Below are 15,749 nucleotides of genomic sequence, written 5' to 3'. Positions count from 1 at the left end.
TATTTGTGAAGTTAAAGAGCTGAAACTTTATTTATGCGGGTGAGATTCATCTAATTGAATTATTTCACCTACATACTAGAGAATGTCTGAAAAATTTAAACCAGCCACTTAAACCAGCCAATGACAGGTCATAAGTCCTGTAGATGCCTAGACTTTTATATTACCTTCTCTAAAATGTTCTTCATCTCTGTTGTAATATGTTAATCTATATATATAAATGTAAAAATCAGTAAATGCAGGTACGTGTAAGATACAAATATGTGTTTTTTGTAGGCAGCTAAAAAATGCTGATTATCAAGTTACCTATAATCTTTAAAATATAACTCGATAAAAATGACAGCTGCCAAACTAATGTCACTAGTGATGGGAAATTACTGATCACTGATCATGTATCAGTTTTTTCATGCAAACATGAAACTCTGTTTCTGAAAATTAATATAAAAACAAGCCTATTATAGTATGTTTAAGACAATTTTTCACCAAAAAATAAGACCTTTATACTTTTTTTATGAACAATTATATTTTTATTCGATCGATTTACATTGATCAATTTGTCCCATCTCTAACATTTTTGCAAAATGATGTAACCTTGTAAGAACGTCGTTAATAATTAGGTTTGGTTAACTCTTTTTTTAGTTTTAAAACTGATTTTATATAATTATGTTGATTTATATGTCAAGCATTGTATTAAAAAAATAAATTAACATGCCAGATTCTTGATTTTTTGTGTGTCAATATATATCACAACTTAGATGTCACTACAAAGTTATATCATCACTTTTGCTGACAACTGTTATTCTAATCAAGCTTTATATTAAGGACTAGTTGTGATATTTACCCCACAGTAGGAGCCCATTGCGGGTGAAGTGAATCAACTGACAAAATGCTCAAACTTTTGTATTCAAAGTTTCAACTCCGGGAGCTTATACAATTTTTTTTTTACTGATCTGTTTTGATAATTCAAGTTTTTGAATTATACTGATCAGAATAGTAATATAAGCAATAATTTTACTTCACCTTCAAAATATCTGTTGGATGACTTCACCAGCAATGGGCGCTAATATTGTCAATTGGAGTTGGCTGCTATTGCAATCTACCGACGTTTCAAAATCTGTTTGTTTGAGCCATTTCACAGGAAGTTAACAAACTACCTGTCGACAGATTTAAGATCTAGTACGAACGATCACAATCCATTTTGGGGGGATCAATGCGTCTCGTGTCCTCACCGCTAGAGCGTCATGTCGGAGGCCTTGCCGCCTGAGTTGTGGACCATCTGCAGTTCGGGCGCAGTGATGTTCCACTCGTACCACACGGAGCGAGAGTTGCAGCAGCGCCAGAAGTTGGCTTCGATCTCGTCTCCGGGCTTAATGTCTATCGGATTCTGGGAAACAGAAAACAAACCAGGTATTTTTATATTCGATAATGCTAACATCCTCAAAAATATAAATTATTCAATACACAAAAACGCTGTACTAAAAAAAACATTACTCTGCAAACGGTTCTGTCGACCAACCTTACTTGGCAGTTTGGTGAGAGCGCTAGTATAGGATGGACAATGTTGTCAGGTGTAGAAATAATTGCTTGAGGAATGTTTTTATTTATTTAATTTTCTCAGCAAAAATATTTAACAGTGACAATTTTAATGTGAATATTAAATAAGCAAGGTCAATTCATAATCAAATTCAAGAAATATTTTAATCTGTTTTTTTAAAAATTTGATTATGCCACGTCTTTCTCGCTTTCTGCATCCATCAATATTAACATTGTAAATCCTTTTAGCCGTTCTCTCACCATCCATTCGTTCCACATGTCTAAAACTACTACTTTTTTTTTTTTAATTCCCGTTCACTATTATAGTGTTATTATATAGCAGAATGCAAGGCTGAGTTAAGCATTATCGACAAAATTAAGAAAGGTCTTTTGCGATGGTTCGGTCATGTGGAGCGAATGAATGATGAAAGAACGGCTAAAAAGATTTATGATGCGAATGTGTCTGGTTGTAGAAGTCGAGGAAGGCCGAGAAAGACATGGCATGATCAAGTACAACAAATTCTTGAAAGTGGTCATGTGAAAAGTCGGAATAATCGACGTGCGTGCATGAGAAGATGTATGAATGTGAAGGAAGCAAAGGAAGTGTGCCAGGACAGAGTGGTGTGGCGTTCTATCCTCTCTGCCTACCCCTCTGGGGAAATGGCGTGATGGTTAGTTAGTTAGTTAGTTAGTTATATACCAAAGTAGTTTATTAATAAATATTAATTGAATTACAAAGACAAGTTGTACGATCAAACAATGTACTGCTATTAAAAAAAGTACATTGTATGTACTAGATAAAGTTTAAACATTAAAAAAATAATATAATAAAAGTGTTAAAACCTGACAAAACAACAATATGAAGTTATAAAAACTAACCAAATAGAAAAATATTATTTTTTTAATAAAACACACAGAAATACAACGTAAAACTTGCTTTAAAAAATATAAAAATAGTTACATACCTAATTTAATAGAAACTGAACAATCTTTTTTTAAAAATGAAATAAAACAAAAAATGGTAAAGGCAGATATAAATATTTTTTCGAAAAAAGTCACTAAAAAGGGTTATTTAAAATAACTATCCTGGTAGCACTCAGTTAAATAATCAAATAATAAAGCTGTCATGGCGACAGCTCGTTTTATCGAATTTTCAAAGGCCCTTTCTGCAACTTTTCTGCTTCACAATATTTTAAAACTGCGTAAGCAATTGTTCTAACATCGCGGCATATTATTTATCGAGTAATAGGAAGTAAATATAGAAATCGCGGACAATGTTTCACCCCGAACAACTGCTTGCAACTAAGTTGCAAGGTGCGGGGAGCGGCAGGGTGGGGGTTGTAGGAGATTTTAGTTATAAAATTAGTCAACTGCCACGTAAGGCTGGTCGACCTCCAACACTTTGTTACATTAACCTTTTCAGCCTGCATGTTCATTAAAATATTCACGTATTTTAAATTTGTTTTACTTTTGTTCAAAATTCAAAAGCGATAAGTTTATTTTTTTATTATAAGAAGTATGTCTATTTTTTTTGCATACACATTACACAAAAAAGTTTGTTTTTAACTTGACAGCTGGCTTCTAGCTGGTATGTTTACTTTGGAACGAAATCAATCCTGTCATCATTATAAATTAATATGTAAGACAAGTTTGAAACATATTTCAGTAAAATCAAATTCAAAGAATCAAATTCAATGTTGCCAATGAAATAAACAAAATTATTAAAGGAATAGTTCCGAGATATTTTCAAAATAAACTAAAAAATAATCAGTTCTTTCATAACTATGCAACAAGAGGATCTAAAAATATAAGACTGGAAAAGAAATCAAAAGCAATGTCCCAGAACTGCCTTATGTACAAGGTAATACAACTATTTGAGGAAATGCCAGAAAGCATAAAAAATTAAATTAATGTAAATATATTTAAAATTAAATGTAAAAAGTATATATGTGAAAAATATTAGGTAGTATATAGTGTAAATAGTGAATATAATTAATGAAAATGTACATATGAAACAGTTAATATTATAAATTAGGATATTAAGTGTATAATAGTGATAAATAATGTTAGAATAAGTATAGATGTAAATATTGTGTTGTAAATATATATTAGACTATGTTAATCATAGAACTAAATAAATAAAATATAATTAATTTGATTGAATAAACATACATTGTAAGATAACACATCTCAAATCAATTTTATCGGTTGATTATCAATTTGAGACCCAATGTTTAAAAAAAAAACATGTTAAATAATTTCTGAAGTTCAAAACGGAAAAAAAACCATAAAAATAACAAAAACATTTCTTGGTAAAAACAGTTTTTTTTTTATATCCACGGGAATTAATTTGGGTCTGAAATACAGGTATTTAAAAACAATACACATTTATATAAATATATATTGTGAACATACGAGGAAGCCTTTTTGTTAGCAATTTTGAGATTTTTTCATAAAGTTTTAATGCTGGATGTTATCTTTTACTATTAAAAAAAAACACCACTTTTTCTTCACTCAAAGTTTTTTTACAAAATTACTATATCATCGGTTTTTGGCAAAAGTTCGTTTACCAGTTGAGATATTGCACTTTTAAAGTTAAAAGCTCATCCCAAATCAACAATTCGATAAAACTGGAAGCTGAATATTATAAAATAAAGATTATTTGATGCCATTTATGAAGACATGTTTTTCGATATATCGATCAAATAATTATATATGGATCAAGTTAGTGTATCAACATCTGCTATGGGAAATATTGTCAGAATAAAAACACTTCTAAACTAAACACAATACATTGCTAATCCTTTGTCTATGTATAGCAAAAGAAACGTAAAATCAAAACTGTACTAAATAGCAAAACTATTAGTTTGTGATTACGTGAAAACTTCAATCTGGATTTGCTAACAAACGAGACTTGGCCGGTTTTCTTTGTATGCTCACGGCACACACTGTTTAATAACTTATTTTCTATAATTTGGATAAATAATCATATAATTTAGACCTGTTTTATCAAAACATGACATCATTATTTAAATAAATAAGAGAATAGATATTATAGAATAGGTATTGTGTTCTAGGTAGACTCATGTGACATCACAGCCACACAAGGGTAAAACACAAGCAGCAGAACGTTGAGGGAAATATTATGAATAAAGTTATCGCTAGATTTTTAGTACATATTTTACATATTTTTTTTTTGCACCACAACAGGCAAGGAGGCCTAATTACAGTGGTGAATTACATCACAGAGCACCCAGGCTTGAGAAAAATCACATTTTAATTTTTGTGTTCTCACTGGGAATCGAACCCGGAACCTTCCGTGCGTGAGTCAAGCGTCTTGACCACTACACCACGGAGGCCGCCAAGTACATGATGCGTGTCTCTCGGCGTGATTACCCATCACAGCTCTAGAGGGTTAAATCCGGTGATTGTCCGCAATAATTGTGCAGCTCACCTTGATGGGTATGAAGACGGGGAACCAGGAGATCATGCCGGGCGAGTGGGTGGCGGGCACGATGCTGAGCGTGTGCTGGGCGTACAGCACGCAGCTGAAGTAGCCGCAGAAGCCGTGCATTGTGCACGAGCGCCGCGCGAGGAACCTGCGCTGCTCCCAGCGCCGCCGGTCCGCCTGCTCGCCTACCGGGTGCGGGTGGTGGAACGTGAACAGGGGCTGGAACAATACACAAAACGCCTGAGTGTCGGCTGCAACTCGGCTGAATACCCGCTACAACTTGGCCAAATGCCGGCAACAATCTGTCTCAATTCTCACTACAACTTGGCTGAATCCTGCCACAAATTGGCTAAATGTCCGCTACAACTCGGTTGAATGTCCGCTACAGTTTGCCTGATTGCCTACTATAATTTGGATTGGCTAAATGCCAGTGGCGAATGGTGATTCTATTTACGGGTAAGCTATAAAAAAATATAAATTTACATAATATGATGCGAGTGATATAAACTAGAAATTGCTATTTTTCGGTGGTACTTTGTGATACAAAAACTCTCACCTATGAAATGAACTCAAACGACGTAACTTCGGGATATATCAAATATTTTAGCTATATTATTCATAAATTTAATACTTAACTTATTTAAAAGTTTATGAAAAAAAGCACAATGAATTCAGTCAGGTGTTCTCATTACGATTGAAATGTCAACTGGCCAATTTCTTCTAGAAATTAATAATGCCAAAAACGGCCGCGTTGAGCGCCACATGTGTTGCGAGTCATATATCAAAAGTATCTTCTCAAAGAAAAATAGTCCTTGAGAAAAAAATATTGAAATACTGTTTTCCAAATCGATAATCTTCAAAGAATTTGTGTAATCTGCATGTAAACTCTAGAAGAAAAATCCCATAAAGCTAGGGTTTCCTAGGACAGCGGTGCCCGTATCTTAACGGCCGTAGTGAACGGTGATGCTGTGGACAGCCGTCGTAGTGGTGCCTAGAGAGTGGTTTTAGTTTTTAACGGTGTTATCAACACCATTTTTATAGGAAACCACTCTCTAGTCACCGTTACGACGGCTGTCAACCGCATTAATGTTCACTACGGCCGTTAAAATACGGGCACCGCTGTCCTAGGAAACTCGAGCTTTACTGGGTTAATGATGTTCAAAATATAGTACACTTATTTGTATGAAGAAATAGGCTGGAGTTAGCTCTTTGGCTCTTTGCTGGCGCTGGGCGCGCTTTATTAATATTTTTATTTATATTTGGAGAAAAATACAAATAGTGTCAATGATTTATAAGAAAGAGTAATTATTTGTTTGTTTTTCTGTAAATAAAGTTACCGTACAACATCATTATGGATAGTCATCAAATATAATGTTAAGCTGCGCATAATTGCTTCTATACACGGTTCACCCCTGATAGATGTCCGCTGCAACTTATCTAAATTTTCACTAAAACTTGTGTGAATGTTGCCAAAATTTGCCACTACAACTTAAATTAAAATATTAACAGCTTCCCATTCCAAATCTGGCGATAGTTTTATGATGGGTGGGGCTGTTACCTGCGGCTCGGCGATGTCGTACTTGTTCTGCAGGTACACGACCCACAGGGTCTCCATGTGGTGCTGCGCGGGGCGGGAGGTCGCGGCGTCGCGCTCGCTGTCCCTCACGTGCCCCCACAGGCGGCCCGACATGACGGGGCACACGTAGGACGTGTAGGAGGACGGGATGCTCAGCCCGTCGGGCCGCAGCAGGTGCCGCGCCCCGTCCAGGCACTCGGGAGACAGCTCGTTGTCGCCAAACGAACCTAAACACGGCTTTGTGAGTATATGCGTGTTCGGCACCAGTTAAATTTGCATGATTGCGATTCAATTTACAGAGGGACAAATAAACAAAATTTTGATTTTAGAGTTCAAGAACTTTTTAAAGTGCCTAAATAATCATAATAATTCAAAATTCGCAAACCATCTGAATCAATACAGTAAAACATTAAAATTAGACAACTTTTTTTTTAAATACAGGGAGTATTCTTGATACTCCCGTGAGATCTTCATTTTGTGAATGCGAAATTACATATCGAGCCATAATCGGCAGAACAACGTAAGCGACAAATAGTGAATTGTGCAGGAGAAGGTTTTTTTAATTTTTGTTCCATATATATTTTTTTTAATAATTCGGTAAATAGGATTTATAATGGTTGGTTACTGGGCGTTACTGCCAATACTGAAATGACTGCCAAATTGTTTAAATACCTTCCGCTTTTAAGATAGTGGCGGTAACGCTGTTTTGCTTATAACTCTGACAGTGGTGCGAGCTAGCGTAACCGCCTTCATTAATAATAATAATAATAATAATAATAATATTTGGCTGATTTATATAGCGCCATTTTTGTAAAAAATCACCTCAAGGGCGCTTTACAATTGTATATCTAAACTTACATTCTAACTAAACTTAAATGATACATTATATTTCCAGATTAAAAATTGAGGGTATGATAGTTTAAAGAAGTGGGATTTTAGTTGGGATCTGAACTGACTGGGACTGTCGATGATTTGTAAGTTTGAAGGCAATTGGTTCCAGGCAGAGGGGCCGGCGGCGGCAAAAGCGCGATCTCCAAATCTAGTGTTTGGGGAGCGCCGGATTTCAACAAGTTTTCCTCTTCCTGAATCAAATGCTGACCTAAGAGTAGATTTTCTTTGACGTGTATTTTCCCTAATACAAAGGTCCGATAGGTATTTTGGAGCCATTTCATGAAGGGATTTGAATACTGTCCAGCACAGCTTGTATTTTATTCTCTCTGGGCTTTTTAACCAGTGCAAATCTCGAAGATGTTGTGAGATGTGAGAATATTTTTTTACTCCCGTAATAAGCCTTGCTGCTGCATTGAAAACAGATTGAAGTTTATTAGTTTGATATTTTGGGAGATTCATTCATTGCAGTTTTTGTCAAGTAAAGTAAGTTGTATATTAGTTTTGTGACTTTATTGTGTTGTCTTTGTATCCTTGTTATGTCTGTCTTATTATTGGTTCCCAGAAAGCGGTACGCTTCAGGTACGCCAACCTAGAGACAATCCATCATTATCATTCCTATATTGGCACCTAAAGGTTCATAGGGCACTCCAATGGCGGTGTATCAATGATGCCGAATTGTAGAATGATAGTGATGACTCATTTCATTCAGATTAAGATTGGGAGAAGTTATAATTACCGAGTAATTCGGATACGATGATGTCGGCGAGCTGCGGAGGCTTGAATTCTCTCATGTCACTGGCTACCACGGTTACTGTAGAGCCCCACACTTCTCTCTGTTGGGCGAACAGCGCCAGTAGAGCAGTCGGATTCTTCTCCACAGCATAAACCTGGTAACCGGAAATATTTATAGTTTTCATATACCAATATGAGGCAGATACAAAAATGTACAATTTTTTCCATGAGGAACTTCAGCCCTACGGGAAATTGGATACAATAAATGTTTTCTTGCGCGCGGTAAAAATTAGAGCATAAAATTGCACAGCAAAGTTAACTGAAAATGTACAAAAAAAAACATTTTGATAAAAAGTAACTATTTTGAACAACGTTACTGGTTCATATGAATCAACCTATTTCTGTAAAAATAAATAAGAAAATTATGGAATTTTTCCCAGTTTGCTTGCAGTGAATGTGATAATACGATATATAAAAATTAAAAAAAAAATTTATGCATAGTTAACATTAACAAATAAAACTAAAAAAAAACCACTGAACTTCCTAATTATAATACTGAATTTTTTTGAATTTCATGCTCAAAATTTTAAGGAATGGTTGTTATTGCAGCAATAAAAATTAAATAATACCTTTAATTCGACATTGGTGATGACGCTGGCATTGATAACGGCTCTAACTAGTGGGCCCCTCCCGGCCCCGAGAACCATCACAACAGCCTGGTGTCGACAGCCGCAACTGCCGTCCGAATTCGCCTGCGGACAGTCGACAGCCGGATCATCTTTAGCCGGGTCTTTGGCGTCACCGTCGCCATTGCACAACCTAGCGTCCCTGTCCTCCTCTCCTACGACGTCGACCCTCATCTGCGCGTTCTGTTGGGAGGCCGTCGTGCCGTCGACGTTGATCTGGACACTGCTGACGCCGCTGCTGGCGAGGTTGGTGAGGGCCTCCCTGTTGTCTCTCTTCTGCGGCCTCAGCCGGGCCCGGCAGGTGGGAGGGGAGGCGTATCGGTCCGACAGTGCCGCGACTATCGCGTTTTGGTATGTGTTGTACTTTACGGGGTCCTTCTCGAACACGTTGTACGTGTGCGAGTCCAAATTGTCGGAGAGCGGTTGCAAGGGTGTCTGGAGATAGTCTTCCCAGCTGAAATTTAAACAAAACACCAAAATAAATATATATGTTATATTGTAAAAGGCACTTGTGGCGTATAATAAATAAATAAAATGTAAGACTAAATAATCCGCAACACTAGCCATGGGCCCACAACATTGCGGTTCTCTATTTTTATCAATGATATTAAAAAGTTGTAGTCAATTCGCATTTTTTATTATTCGCGGATGACTTGAAGCTATTTTTGAAAGTTAAAACTTTGGATGATTTTCGTACTCTCCAGGCTGATATAATAAACGTATCTGAATGGGGAAGACGAAATTAATTTTTATTCAATATTTCAAAATGCTCAGTTATGTCTTTCACCAGGGCCCACAAAACCCTTTTTTTCCGCTATAGAATAAAAGACCAGAATTTTATGCGGACTTCGAAGGTTAAAGATCTAGGCATCACTTTTGTGAGTTCCCTGACATTTCATGATCAGATCGAAACAGTTTGTAGTAGTTCGTTGAAGATGTTAGGATTCGTCTTGCGTTATGCGCAAATTAAAAAAAACATTAATAAATTAAAAATAATTTTGAACTAACATTAAAATTAGACAACTTTAATAATCTTGAAAATTAAAAAAGCGATAAATAATAACAAAAAAATAGCAATATTTCCTTTTGTCCACGGCTGCGGCTCTTTAATTTTAGAAGCACAAGTGATCAAATTTAAACCCCCCCCCCCATCCTCCAATAGTAACCCACCGAAGATTCAGTTTCGGTTTCGCTCAAAAATAGGCTGAAACTTCGGCTCAGCCGATACCTGTGGTCGGGATGTGTTGGATTACGTTCGGACCAACTGATTTCGTGATTTGTTGACTATAGTAAGAAGTTCTAAGATTTTTCATGTTAATATTTTTGTTCCTATAGCGTACGTTGACGATGTTAGGATTCGTCTTTTTTGCTTAAACTGCCAGGGTTTTTGGTAATACACGAGTACTGAAAATTCTTTATAACCCCTTGGTGCGAAGTAGACTCGAGAGTGGCTCGATGATTTGGGGACCGCGTGAGTTGAAGTGCTCTCTTTTATGGTGGAGAGGGTTCAGAAGAAATTTATTCGGTTTCTCTACATGGGTGAGTGCGGATATTATCCATGGCCTTATCCCACTGAGTTCCTCCAGGGTATGCTCAGTTACAGCAGTTTGAAGACCAGAATGAATGTGTATTTAAGAACGCACTTATTTCGATTGTGGCGCGGTATTATTGACAACCCCGAAATTATGCGGAGCATTAGCTTATATGTTCCGAATGTCCTTAGACAGCGTCAGCATAGACTGTTTCACATTTCAAGATACAGGAACAACCAGCCAATGGTTATGCCTGTTGGAAGGGCTGTCTCTATGTTGAACAATATTACTTTGGACATTGACATATTTCATGTCTCTAAGGGAGTTTTTCGTTACAAGATTCTCTTACTTTTTTAACATATTATTCTCTGGATATTATGTATACTCACGTGTTATTTTTATATATACCTAATTTTATGTTTTTATTTGCATTATTTCTTTATGTATGAATTAAGATATTCCATTTTGTAATGCACATTTATATTAATAAATAAATAGAAAATGAAAAAATCGAAAACTGAGTTAACTGATAACAAACAATTTTTCAAAAGAGAAATCAAATCTGGCTAAAGAAAATTACTATAGAAAAAAAAAAAAAATTGAATGTGGAGTCAAAATTCAATTAAAATCGCGATTTATGAAATGAAACATTTTAAAAGAGCAACTCGTTTTTTGACAGTAAAAACATTGTTCTTTGTATGAAACCGATAGAAAGGCTCAGGGGCTTTAAAACGGTTTCGGGTACGTAGAAGGAAGCACTTCCACTGTTGATTTTAGAGAAGTTAAAGAGGTGAAACTTTTATTGTTGCGAAGAGAATCATCTGATTAAATTATTTCACATACATTAAATACGTGTTATCTTAATGATTTATCACAAACTTCTATAAGAGAAGGTTTTTAAAGCTAAATTGTATTTGGGTGTTTTATGTTAGTGACGTGTATAATTTACCCCTTGGCGAATGACGTGAGCACATCTTGTACGCTAGTCGTGCGACAATTCCAGAAGTGGGCCAAGTACTGCAGGTAGTGGCTGTAGTCCGCGTGCCGCAAGGCCCCTGTCACCACTAGGTGGACATCGCGCTCCATGAGGCTCCGCAGGAAAAGCTGGTGCGCCTTGCTCAGGATAGGGAACCTGCCAACACAAACCCACTATTAGAAAGATACTGAATGATTGTTACGAGTGCCCCCTGCACGAGATCTATCAATTAAATCTCTACACCAATTTACGGGGTCATAACACTGTGCGGCATCCATTTTAAAGCCTCTCATAATTCCACAGAAATTATTATTGAGGATAATATTCCGGCGCCCTCCGACATACCAGTCAGAACAGTTGTTCCAATACATGAAGGTGTTGGATATGAGACAACTGTACCTAAAAGAAGCACTTACACACTTCTGGTCGAACAATAAGGAGAGGTCTCAGCAAAATGTCCGTACGAGATTTTCCCAGAGCATGAGTTATGTCATACCCAAAACCCGTATTACTTTTGCTCAGAGACATCTCTCGTTTATCGCACTGAGTGTTCAATATTTTGGAAGAGCGTATTAAGCTCTCAAGGACAAAAACTATTTTCAAGAAAAGAGTTAAGGACTGGATTTTCCTTAGTGGGAGGGATTTGAGTAGAAAACTCCTTGATGATTTTCCGAATGTTTGAGTTTACTGTTTACCATATTGATGTGTCATATACATGTTTTTTTTATAAATTATTTTTTATATTTCTGATCCTATATTTGTGGTGATATACTCGTGCGTCTGTGTCAACTAATTGCTCGTCCCATCTCAACACGGGACTTTTAGTTACATGGAGTAGGGAATTATGTCTCAAATAATGTACAATAAACTTATGTATGTAAATAAATAACTGGGAGCTCCGTCATCCCCAAAGCCACCCTGATCCTGAGAAAAGTTTCTTTCCAGCAGAAGGCTTAAGACTTGAATAAATTGCCAAGCCCAGATGTGCATTTCATTTCGGTCACCCAGTTCAGAGCCGTTTGGATACTTTTTGAAGGAAGAAAAATGCAGACAAAAATAAGTACAAGAGATATGCATCCGCTTTACAATTTTTTTTTAATAATATTAGTATTTAACCACTTACTGACTTTTTATGTCTGCCGGTTTTGAAACGTACCCGTCTCTTCGTCAGAACACTCACTACACCAGCATGCAAATCCTAAAATACACTTACACCTTTACCATCATTGTAGTATACATAGTATTTACGAAAAAATACATTAATTACACCCAGAGTTAAAGGGGGTGAAAACACCACCATGTCCGAACATGTGTTAAAATTGGGTAAATAATTACAGAATATGTGGGAGTCGGAAGGGGAGGGGCTAAGAGGTTGAACGTTACACGATTGGTGAATTTTTTAATCAAAAAGTGGGCTATGTTGAAAAGATATTTGATTATTAATGAGCATTTTACATCCAAATAATAAAAAAGGACATAAATCAAACAACACGAAGGTGTTTCACATTAAAAAAGCTTAAAAAAATTATATTCCCATTAGTAAATAATCAAATATCTTTTCAATATAGCACACTGGCGATAAGATCAATCCAATCTGAACGGATCATGCTTGTCTCGCTCACCCCTTCCTGTTAGTGATGAACACGCTGGTTGGCAGCAGCAGGCACTTGACGGGCTCGCCCAGCCAGCGCTCCAGCACGCCCTGCTCCGGGAGGTCCGCGGGCAGGCGCAGCGCCACGCCCACGCGGCGCTCCCAGCCCAGCAGGCGGCTCAGGTCGCGCCACCAGCCCCAGGGGCCGGCCTCGCCCTCGGCCCCCGCGCGCCCCCAGGCGGCCGGGCGCGGGTCCACCATGGGCAGCTGCACCCAGGTCAGCGCGTTGCTCGGGCTGCAAGCGGCGCAAATCAATTCGGGGCCTCAGAATAAGGATGATATAGTAAAAATTCTTACTTATAAACCTCGCACAAAGTTATACTCGATATAGAGCTGCGATTATTTATTTATTATAATATCTTTTTTATTTTAGAGGCTTGTCAGCAGATGAGAAAGAGGGGATATATTAGAAGGCTATGAAAATACATCATAGCACCCCCAACAAATGAGAATAATTTTTTAAAATCTTTCTCGGATATTTATTATTGTCAATCAAACAATCAATAATCAAACTTGCGACACCAGTTTCACAGTTGGCCGTCCAACCAACTGCGCCACGGCGCCTGTTCCACGCTTATCGGGTCCGTGATTAAACGCTGGAATAAATCCACGATCTGCCATCTGACACATTTTCAGTAGTAAACGGAGTTTTAGTTACATTTATCTTGAGTTTCAACAATTTGGATAACACGCTATCTTTTCAGAGATTTTAAAGCAAAATACTGAATTACATCCGGATTCATTTTATTTAGCAGATGTTTTAATAATGATCCTTGTTACATTTTGCAGTATTTATGCATAAAATATAATATTTTGCTTATTTATTTATACATATTCTTCTTTATGTAACACTGATTGAAAACATTGTTAATATCTTTTTTGTAATTTATTTATGTTATTTTAAAAATACTATTGATTAAAATAAAATAAACTATTGTTAGACGTCACTCCCCATTATGTACACAAGAATTGTTTATTTCTTTTACGTAATGGGAAACGTTAATGTAAATATGTGTATTTGATTATTGTAAAAAAATTGTATTTAGTTGTAATATATTATTTTAATTTGTTTATTAATAAATAAAAAAAATATAAAGATACATATTAAGAAAAAAAAGAACATATCCCTAACTTTATGAGGCCAAGAGCCCTGTGTTGAGTTGGGATACGAATACGGATAAGAATACTAAAAAAAACATTTATTTTTTTTAAAGGAAAAAGAGAAGTTCTTATTTTTTTTTTATTTATACATCAAAGGTTCAAAGAACCTTTTACAAAAAAGTAATAATTTACAGAAATAATCACAGCAGTGCACAATAATCACGTAGTACATAGTATGAAATAATAGAATAATTAAAACTAAACAATTTAGTAAACATATAATACAAAAAGTTAAAAAGAAACATAACATTTCTAAATAAATATAGCAATAACCATGAGAAAATCTTACATACTAAATATGAATATAACACAGCAAAGTTGAGAATAACTAGATATAAAAAATTAATACAACATTAGTACTTAAAAAATAAAAGTTATTTCAGCAATAAAACAAAAATAAAAAAAGTTAAATTACATGTTTTGTTTTTTGTTTGTTGTTGTATGTTGATGTTTTTACACGATAATATTTCATGGTCCCTGGACTGGTATCTGAAGCGTAAGACTTATCATCTTACCTTCATGTAGCAAAATGATCAAGATACGCTGCGATTGATGTAGCAATGCAGTGCTCTGTGCACCATCAGGTGCGGAAAGGGAATGATGATGATGAAAGGCAATAGAAAAAACGCGTTGCAAAAACTCACTTTGTTGTGTACAAGTTGTGGATGATCCGCGCTAAATTGTTATTATTTGGGCCCCTCAGAGTCACCATCACAGCTGATAGTCCGAGACATCTAGAATGGTTCAACTCTTCTACTAGACAGTCCTCGTGCTGCTGCCTGATGCTGGGAATCGGGCAATCCACGTCCAGGTACGGGGACATCTTTCCGACCACCTTCACGTTCCAGTCCATGGGGCATAACAGCATGTCTGTCCTAGAAAACATGGTCTGCGCCGCCTTCCCGGCCTTAAACCCGCGCCTTAGGCGCGGATGAACAACGGGCATACACGTGAAGTGATACTTTAAATTCGCGGCCGTGTCTAGGCCCTCTCGCAAATCCCTCACATGGCTGTAGTCCAAACCGCAAGAAAAATGCGCCGGCATCTTGTCTGCGGATAAGAAGTCACGAAAATGAAAAGGATTTACAATTCTAGGTTCCTACGATGAGAAAGACAGTGAGCGAAGAAAGAACGTTAAAGGAAGAAAACGCGGCAACCGGCACCGAAGAAGCGAGGATTTTTCTCTTTTTCAACAAACCAAACATGTATCTTTCGGGATTTACCACTTAAATCTATGGAAAACTGGAAAATAATGTGGCCAATGTAAATATTTTTTTTTTAAATTTCAATTGATGAACGCGCTTTTATATATTATTTTTTAATTTCACATATTATTATGCTAATAAAACAACATAATTTTTCAAATATTTAAGTTACCAAAAATACAAATTTTATTTTTAAAACATATTTCTTAATCTCTTATTATTATTAATATGGATAACTTTTATAGCGTCAAACAACATAGCTCAATAAGCGTTTTAGAAGAAAAAAAATTCATTCATCACTTATGTCAAACAATTTACTTTATAATCATATATAACGGAATTATTTTAATGATTTATA

The 15,749-nt window shown here is 36.2% G+C and overlaps 1 protein-coding gene across 1 annotated transcript; it reads right to left on the bottom strand.

The window, feature by feature from the left end:
• Positions 1-720: 720 nt before the first annotated feature.
• Positions 721-15,371, bottom strand: csul (protein arginine N-methyltransferase 5). Its single transcript, XM_088241363.1, has 8 exons — positions 14,831-15,371; positions 12,997-13,260; positions 11,348-11,530; positions 8,810-9,320; positions 8,185-8,335; positions 6,540-6,784; positions 4,985-5,200; positions 721-1,381 (listed from the first exon to the last, which is right to left on the bottom strand). The coding sequence occupies exons 1-8, from the start codon at positions 15,229-15,231 to the stop codon at positions 1,229-1,231; spliced, it is 2,124 nt and encodes a 707-aa protein (XP_088097489.1). The 5' UTR covers positions 15,232-15,371; the 3' UTR covers positions 721-1,228.
• Positions 15,372-15,749: the final 378 nt, after the last annotated feature.

Source organism: Micrasema longulum, unplaced genomic scaffold (genome assembly GCF_059751315.1).
Source record: "Micrasema longulum isolate JH-2025_06_02 unplaced genomic scaffold, ASM5975131v1 h1tg002862l, whole genome shotgun sequence".
Lineage (NCBI taxonomy): Eukaryota > Metazoa > Arthropoda > Insecta > Trichoptera > Brachycentridae > Micrasema > Micrasema longulum.
The sequence above is the reverse complement of the archived record's forward strand: the minus strand, read 5'-3'. Positions and strand labels throughout refer to the sequence as shown.

Bases quoted from the DNA above. Each gene is read 5' to 3' on its own strand.
- csul (XM_088241363.1), bottom strand. From the start codon at position 15,231: ATGCCGGCGCATTTTTCTTGCGGTTTGGACTACAGCCATGTGAGGGAT. The intron at 13,261-14,830 runs GTGAGTTTTTGC...CGCCGCTTGCAG, and splicing joins CACAACTTGTACACAACAAA to CCCGAGCAACGCGCTGACCT. The intron at 1,382-4,984 runs GTGAGCTGCACA...TCTGTTTCCCAG, and splicing joins CCGTCTTCATACCCATCAAG to AATCCGATAGACATTAAGCC.